At 38.7% G+C, this 9,164-nt stretch overlaps 1 protein-coding gene across 2 annotated transcripts in view; it reads right to left on the bottom strand.

Annotated features, from left to right (window-relative positions):
- Positions 1-834: 834 nt before the first annotated feature.
- The window catches only part of LOC140492260 (lysine-specific demethylase 3B-like), a 129,443-nt gene continuing 121,113 nt past the window's right edge, over positions 835-9,164 (bottom strand). For both annotated transcript variants that reach the window (XM_072591195.1, XM_072591196.1), the window contains 3 exons: positions 5,445-5,621; positions 4,850-4,984; positions 835-4,151 (listed from right to left, as the gene is read on the bottom strand). In XM_072591195.1, coding sequence (XP_072447296.1) covers positions 4,071-4,151; positions 4,850-4,984; positions 5,445-5,621 — 393 coding nt within the window. In that variant the 3' untranslated portion in view covers positions 835-4,070. The remainder of the gene's footprint in view (positions 4,152-4,849; positions 4,985-5,444; positions 5,622-9,164) is intronic.

The raw sequence follows: 9,164 nt of genomic DNA, 5'->3' as shown, positions 1-9,164 counted from the left end.
TCAAGACTTTGCATTGTACAGAACAGGCACACCCAAAGGAAATCAGGGATGAATTATAGTTCATTCCAACAGAAGGTGGCTAAGATCTGTCCTGTGTCTGAAAAATTGTGTTTGGGAAGGACTGTGAAGCAGAAGGCTGCAAAGACAAATTGAGAACATCTATTTCTGTGCAAGTAAATTCCTGTCCCCTAGATAAGATCACAAAGAAAGTAATGGAAACAGTCGTTAGGGGATTCTTTTATATCATGGAAGGGCTCGTTAGGAAAAGAGATACAATGTAAGAAACACTGATGAAAGCAGAACTCCTATGTTCTACAAGAAAACAGAAAAAAAATTTCAGTTAGGAAGATGGGACTGAACAGATAAATTAAGTCATCACTAGAAAAATGGGCTGTACTGCCTCTGTGCTACATATGCATATGATTGTTTGACCGTGAAAATTTGCCTACAAGTTGCACTCTGTGGTTGTCATATTGCATTTGTGGAAATGTGGAGATATTAAAGGATATGATATATACACTTTCTGGTGTTGGGTTCACATTAGAATTGGGAGAAAGTGATGACAGCAGATGCTGTAGTTCAGAGTCGAGAGTGTAGTGCTGGAAAAGCACAGGTCAGGCAGCATCTGAGAAGCAGGAGAATCGAAGTTTTGGGCATAAGCCAGAAACGTTGATTCTCCTGCTCCTCGATGCTGCCTGACCTGCTGTGCTTTTCCAGCACTACACTCTTGACTCTCATGAGAATTGACCTGGATTAATTGTAGGGAGCCTAAATACACTGCTGGACACATTCCTCAATCGGAGAGTTTTAAATAAATTGACTCTATACACAAAGTTATTTCTTTAAATTTTAATAAGAATATTGAAACCTAAATCAGCCCTTCACAAAATGCTTGCAGTAAATGAAGACAAAGTATTCTACATTATGTGACAGTATTTTTTTTCTTAATTTTATCCTTTTATTAAAAAGTCACAACAGCATACATATCAACAAAAACATTGGATTTACGAATGGTACCTTGGTACCTGCCCAAACAAAAAAAACCCCAAAAAAACACACTCCTCGAGACAGTTTTGGTTTTAAATGCTGAATCTTGGAAGCAGTCTGTTTGAAAAAAAAACCTGGGGGGGGGGGGGGGGGGGTTACTGCCAAATCTGCCTGAATGCCATATGCTGGAAGTCTGTCATATGCTTAAAGCTGTTATCAAGGATAATGTCTGCATTTTGTCTGTGTTGGTTTTAAAATCCAAAGTTTTTTTTTGAAGAACTGCAGTGTTACGGCAAAGAGTGCCTCTACACAAATCATTATCCAAAGTATATATAAATGTCTAAAACAATCTGAATGAAATACACTGGAAGATGCAACAGGTTAGTAAAACCTACACCAGTGTGTATATTATTTTGAACAAAGATTTACAAATTCATCCTTCCTTCTCAAGCAGTCTTGTAAATAATGCAAACCTTGCGACACTACTGAGCCTCCCTGGCCATGGGATTACTGATCTATTAACATTGTAGAGCACAAGGGCAAAGGCACCACTTTCAACAGTTTAAGGAAACTAATTTTTCTGAAAGAATTTGCAGGTGGTTGAACAAAAATTGAAAGTTCTGCTCCTAACAACTTGCCCTACAATTAGATTCAAGCCCCCCACATGGATGTGAAGAATAATCATCATGTGGATACAGCTCTGATCGGTGCCCCATCACACACAGCAATACAATAAATCAACAACTGACAAAGAGGGCAGGAGGGCAAAACCATACGGTCACAAGACAGGACTGAAAATAATTAGACGGACCCCCTACGTCCACAAATCTGAGATAAAACAAAAGGCAATTCTCCTAACAGGAATGATGCATACCTGTAAACAGTTTAAACGTTACATGGCAAAATTACAAACATCGGTGAATAATCCTAACCTGTTGGGCTGTTCAGGTGATTTGGTTTATATACTCAACAGCACCCACCTTCTTCATCAGGGTCAACCACCCTCCTGTACCCTGGCTCTACTACATTGCTCTAACCAGGCCAAAGTTGCTTCCACCATTCTATCCAACAGAATGCTCCTGGGTCAGATTCTTCACTGATAATGCAACATGGAAACTATCAACATTAAAACAAAACTATTAACTCGCTGGTATGAAACATTTAGACACACTCTTGAATCACAGCAAGCATCACAGTCATTTAAGAACTTGTAATCCTGTGATCCAACTGTTCATTCACAAAAAAAAATCTTTATGCCTAGTAAAAGAATTTTCAGCAGTCTAACTCCACACAGATGAATTCCATCAAAAGAGTTTTGGAAAATGCCAATGCATGCCTCGTGCTCTTGAACATCTCCTTGAAAAAAAACTATTTGGAGAATATTTTAAGACTACTTATAGCAACACTGAACATTTGATGACTACTAGTGTTACAGGAATCATCAGATCAGCATACGGCTTGGAAGCATTTCACATCCATAATCAACCTTTCATAGTTTCTCTGAAAGGCATGGATAAAGAAGAGTCCTGATTAGATTAGCCATTATTATTAATATGTCACCCAATATCTTTACATTAAGCCCTTAAGTCCTCATGGTTCAGCATTAGATTGTTGTCAAGCTCAGAGGTAAAGTTAAACATTTAATGCTAAGGTCCGCACTGTAAGATTCAAAATGCATCAAGACACCCCTGTGATTCGATTTACTTCATGGTTCTGATATCAAACAATGAAAGACTCAAGGACTGCAATGAAATATTGAGGAGGGGGGGGGTGCGTGGATTGCAAAATGTATTCAGCCAGTTAGAATGTGCTCAACACTTGCCCACAAGAGCTTAAATTCAGTTCATAGAAAACATTTGTATTGTCCTGCTGACTACAGCTGCACACTGATATTTTGTTTTTTGCACTGAAAGACTCAGTAAGGCAAGGCTTAGCACAAATAAAACCAATCCATTTCTTACTGCCTGATTTACAATGCATTGTCTCCAATTGTTAAACTGGTATTTCTCTGGTATACCCATAGGTAAATGTCAATCCCCAAGCCAAGAATGCACATGACATAATTTCTGTAACAGGGTTGGATTCTCTGGCTGCTTCTCAATCCTGCAGCCAGAAGCAATAGGGGAGAAAATTGAAAGAAAATTTTGATACTTCCATTTTGCCTTCATCAGAAGAAGCATCATTTATAATTTCCAGCTGAAGGCAGCAAACTGCAGCAGGCAGAGATTTTGTTTGGAAGGGATTACTCTGTTGTTTGGTAAAATAACTTCTGATCTTTCTTAAATATATGAAATCGGGACACAAAAGCCCAACTTGGAAAATAAAACAGAAACAAGATTATTTTCAAACAGTTCCATATTTCTGAAACCTTAATATCCACAGACCTAACCAGAAATCCAATTCCCTCTGCCACTGTGAATCGTAATTGTGGACTGGAGGGGATGGAAGAAGAATGATCCAATGATCATTTTAAACAATAAACTGTAACATGTTAATCCATATTTTTGACCTGATTCAGCAGCTGGTTTATGATTCCAGTGAGGTCTGGTTGCTACTCTGTAGGGACCCAGGCACCATACAGAAACAGTTGAGAACCTCAGTGTCTGGAATGTTGTAAAGACCTTTAGGGAAAAAATGTACTTCTGTAAAATTAAGGATCAGTGGATCATAGTGAATGCGAGCCAACAAAAAGACTTTGTTGTCCTTCCAAACTGTTCCTCTTTCTGGGAACATGAGTATAAAACTGTGGGCTTTGCTACATCTACAAGATCCTTTTTCATTACCCCAACACGGTGTATGAATATGGAAAAATTAAGGGGAAAGGGGCTTGAATTTTATTTTAAATATAATCACTAACTCAGTGCGAAACTAACTACAATGTGAAACTCTCCCAAATCTGCTGTTCCTACAGTTTGCTGCAGAAGACAGCAAAACTGATACTATATTCCATTGTGATACTGGACTGTTATTGAACATCTTATCTCCAACCAAAACAGCCTCTCCATATTTAATTGCATGTACTTCTTAATGAGCGTATGTTACAGAACCATTTCTCTGAGTCTAGATTTCCATTACAGGTGCTTCTATGACTTGGCCAGTCTAGGTTCTTCAGCTTTCAGTGTTCCAACTGCATCTTTGACAGCGTGGTAGATAATGTTCTTCACCTAAGGACACGTAACATCAGGTTAACCCACAATTCACACAGTGAGGAAGTCAAAATAAACAAATGCCTTAGAATAACCGTGGAAGAGAAAACGAGCAAAGGCAACTCTTATTATTTATACAGTCAAATTGCAACATATTTTTACATTTTCTTCCCCATGGATTTATCTTATGTATGCAGTTTTGTCAGTGATGGTCCCTTTTGCCATTCATCACCTGATCACATCAGGTCTTAGTTGCTGTTCAAACTAATTCTGCAGAATGACTGCAGATATCACCAAATAATGTACTTTGTGACATTATAGAAAAGCCTACAGGAACTGGAGCTTACGATTCAACTTCAGTTGATCACGTTGCTCTGCCGCTCACCATGGCTAAGACTGCAATTGTTTAGAGTCAGTTATTTCCTTATTGCTGGAACTTACTGGAATGTCAATCCTTTAACTATGTCTTGTTTTTAATTTATTCTTTAAACACTGGAACGTAAAAGAAATGCAACAATTTTTCTCTGTTTTCCTCTTTTGCATCTAAGACTTGCACCTAGGTACCTGCACCTAAGATGGCGCCAAAAGAAAATTTTTCACCATTCTCCTGTACTTGACTACATGTGACAATAAAGGATACTCTATTTCGCAAGTGGGAAAAGTCTTTAGATCAAATAACGTGTTTTAGTAACTGGAAGTTCCTCTTAATGCTGTACCTGCAATTTATCTTCATGGTTGGTGTGAGTGTTTGAGAGGTGCCTGAATTCCTGAGTAAGACGGAAGCAGTGTTTGACATGTTCTGGAGAGACAAAGTCTTCAGCTACTTTGATACAGCTGTACAGATTGTGAACCTGAAGCAAAGAAGTCCAGTCATTACAACAGATTTTGACCTATCTTATTTCATACATCATTGACAAGAGGAGGAGGAATCAGGATAAAGAATAAGCTGACCTTAGAATTGACCAAAAATGCATTTTAAGTGCAACTCTACAGAGAGACCACCATTATATATCAACTCATCCTGATAGAGAAACAGAAAAATAATTCTAACAGTGAAAATACTTGTACCTAGAGTATTTTCCAGGAAGATATTCCAGATAAAATCATGACTAATATAATAAATAAACATTTGATGTTTCATGATAGGTTTATTTTTCTTCTAATTAATTAAAACTTCTTTTTACCATCCAGTTGTGAAATGCATTAAATAAATGCAAATTCATTCTTTAAATTAATCTTCAGTATAGTTGACATTGAGCAAACAATGGAGTTTTTTTAAAAACTTAAAATATGGGAACCAGAAATCTTTACCTGGTGAGGTGCTCCTGCTGGGATGAAGACAGCATCCCCCAGGAATTGTACAATGGCCCAGCCCTGCACACCATACTCTTCATACAGTCGTTTCCGCAGCATCTGGTCTAGGTACCAGCTCTGATCATGAATCGGATCATGATCTGGTGGGTTATCTTGACCTTGCTCTTCAGACACCTGAGTGAGAAGTAAAGAGATGAGGAGGGGTTTCATCTCTCAGAGGGGAGTGAATTCTCTGGAATTCCTTACCGTATGTGGCTGCAGAGGCCATGTGATTAAATATATTTAAGGTCAAGATAGACAGATTTTTAATCAGTAGAGGAATCAAGAATGTTAGGGAAAAGACAGGGAAGTGACGTTGAGGATTTCAGATCAGCCATGATCTTGCTAATGATGAAGTAGAATGAATAGGCTGAACAGCCTACTTCAGCTCCTATGTCTTGTGGACACAACAGTGTTCAATTAATCCACATATAGCTCAACATATAATCTTGAAATAGTAACCTGAAAGTAAGAACGGTAAACCAAAACAAAGAATAAAGATGTCTTTTAAAACTTAATCTCTCTGTATTTTCCAAATGGGCCCCAAAGCAGCTGTGATCACCAATGGTTTAGGTGCGGATAGCTTCAGTGTTGATAGGGGCTGTCATCAGGGATGTCCTCTCTCACCATTATTAGTCATGCTAGTAACCAAACCACTAGCGGAAGCTATACGAACTGACCCCAGCATAATAGCCCTGAGGGTTGGTTCGGGTAAACATAAAATGACTCTCTATGCAGATGACGTCCTCCTTTTCTTAAGTGATCCTTTGATATCCGTGCCCCACCTAATTCAAGTGGTCAATCTATTTAGCATGTTCTCAGGCTATAAGACCAATTTTTACGAAATCTGAGGCCATGCCATTGGGTGCTCTCACCAGTATATCCAACTTACCAGACGGATCTTGCTTTCCCTCTCGGTGGTCACTGGAGGGTTTTCTATACTTAGGTATTTTTATCACCCTAGTATTTGGTCAGCTGTATAAAGCCAATTTTGTGCACCTATTAGAGAAAATAAGGCAGGACCTTCAACGTGGGGAGAGCTCCCAATATCCTGGTTAGGCAGAGTAGCCAGAGTTAAAATGAATATTCTACCTCGGCTTCTATATCCTATGAGAATGCTCCCTCTGATGTTGCTGAGATTGGCGCTGCATAAACTCCACGGCTTGTTTGGTTCCTTTATCTGGAATCATAGTCGGCCCCATATCAAATTAGAAAAGCTGCAGCTTCCACAAGCAAGGGGAGGACTAGACTTTCCTGACTTTAGGAGGTATCAGTTGAGCTCTTTATTATCTTATGTAGCTGTCTCTTGTGAGCAACAATCAATTTGTTTAGATATTGAGACCTCCCAAGCAAAGTGTCTCCTCATCAATCTTTTATTTATGGATGAGAGCTATTATGGACTATTGCAAAAGCCTTTTGTATTAAATACAATTAAAGCCTGGAGGATAATGCGACAAGATGAGGGTAGCCTGCAAAAAACCTCCCCTTATACTCCTATAGTGAGAGCATCTGGATTTAGCCAGGGCTGACAGATGCTACATTTAAAACTTGGAAGTCCAGAGGTATCTCTTGCATGGGGACCTGTTCAATGGGAGGTTATGAAGTCTTTTGAGTAGCTGCACCAGAAGTTTGGACTGCCTAACAGTGACCTTTCTTGGTATTTCCAAACACGATATCATATACAGAAGACTACCACACTGATAGGCAATCCCTACAAATTGGATAGGGAGAGAAGAGTGCTATGGCCAATGGGGCCGCCCTCGGTCAGTCGTCTTTATCACTCATTATATAATGAGGTATCGAAGGACATGGAACGATGATTTAAAACATGGAACCAAGAACTGGGGTTAGAAATCTCTTCAGAAATGTGGGAGGACAACTGGGAAAAAGCCAGAAAGATCTCTATTTGTAATAGAACTCAAGTATTCAATTAAAGATACACCACAGGGCTCATATAGCACCTGAATGACTCGCAAAATTTAAGGCAGGAGCATCCTTAATGTGTCCTAAATGCAAAATAGAAGTTGGCACTCTCACACATTGTCTATGGACATGCCATAAGATCCGCAGGTATTGGGATAGAGTAGCGAATGCCTTGACAGAGATCTTGGGTACGGACATTAGATTGGATCCAGTGTCTCTACTCTTGAGCTTTTCAGATTTTCCCTCCCTGGATGTGCACAGGAGGAAACTATTTTCCATTCTCTCCTTTTGTGCAAGGAAAAATATTTTAGTAAATTGAAGTCCCTCCAGGACTTTTGAACTGGCACAGGTTAACCATGGAATATATCCCCCTTGACTTCCTCACAAATATGGTGCACCAAAAAACTGAATTATTCTATAAAATATGGCAGCCCTTTATGAACTTTATCGACACAGATATTTTGGCCATATTGTCCAGGGCTGTTGTCTGGCTATGGTAATGGTTCTGGATGGTCCAGGGACCCCCGGGAGGAGGAATCCTGTATAAATACGGGTTTTATTATGACTTGATGTAAATCTATTTTGAGCATGTACTCAGTTATTTAATTGTTCTGTTATTTATTGCTAGTAATGTATGATATCCTATTTTATGTTTTCATTGTTTGTAGGATAGATCAATAGTTAGTTGGGCTTTTCTCTTCTTTTGTTCTGGTTATTATTTATTTCTTTTCTTTTTTCTTATTTATTTAATTTTATATTTGTGTTTATACCTATAAAAAAAAACTTAATCTCTTTGCATTTCGACAAACCACCACACAGGAATAGGAAGAACTGCGTTGAAAACACTGGAATTAGGAAATGGGCTGGAACTGGAAGAATTGTTTCTTAATAAACATAAACTTTAGAAAAAGCATTGCTACCTTAAGGACTAAAACGAAGTAAATTAATCTAACTGACTGACCAGAATCATCTGTGGTGCAGATCGATGGAAAATAGAAAGACAATCACTGACTTCTCCAAGTATACAGAGAAGGGACCCAATCTAATTAAGCCTCAAAATATAGAACAGTCTTCTGCATCTGTATATGATTGTCCCATCATCACTACTTCGACTTTGAGGAGCATAAAACTACCAGGGCGCACAAATGTGTAGCTTGCAGATGCTCAAAGTGATAGAGAAAGTCACATCATTATGAAAAGCACATGTGATCTTTTCTCTTTAAAAGGTTTTGAAATATATATTCTATTACTTGACTGTTCATGGTTATACATTTGACTTCCTTTGGATTGGCATCATGTTATTAAAAATTATTAGAAAACACATCTTCCAGTTTTGAGCTTCAGAATAAAAAACAGACAGGGATAAGAATGCAATGCTTTAAAGGGGTGAGACAAGCAATACAAAATGAACTGGAAACGGCCCACTGGAAAGGGAAATGTAGATTTAACTTGTTAATGAGTGCAAGTTAGCTCAGTTGGCTGGATGGCTGGTTTATAATGCACAAGTGTGAAAGCAGTGCCTTATCACCCTCATTTCTTGACTGTGGTATGTTGACCCCTGGGTTAAACTCACCATCAATCATCTACTCGAAAGAGAGCAGCTGCCTGTGGTCCTCAGGTTTATGGAGAATTGCACTTTAATATAGCGCAAGTCATTTTTGACCAAACTTGCTGAAGGCCCAATACTTATAACCTACATCTGGTTCTTACAAGCAATGAGCATGCCATTCATAAATTTACAGCTTGGGGAAATAC

The sequence above is a fragment of the Chiloscyllium punctatum genome, chromosome 20 (assembly GCF_047496795.1).
Source record: "Chiloscyllium punctatum isolate Juve2018m chromosome 20, sChiPun1.3, whole genome shotgun sequence".
In the NCBI taxonomy this organism is placed as follows: domain Eukaryota; kingdom Metazoa; phylum Chordata; class Chondrichthyes; order Orectolobiformes; family Hemiscylliidae; genus Chiloscyllium; species Chiloscyllium punctatum.
The sequence above is the reverse complement of the archived record's forward strand: the minus strand, read 5'-3'. Positions and strand labels throughout refer to the sequence as shown.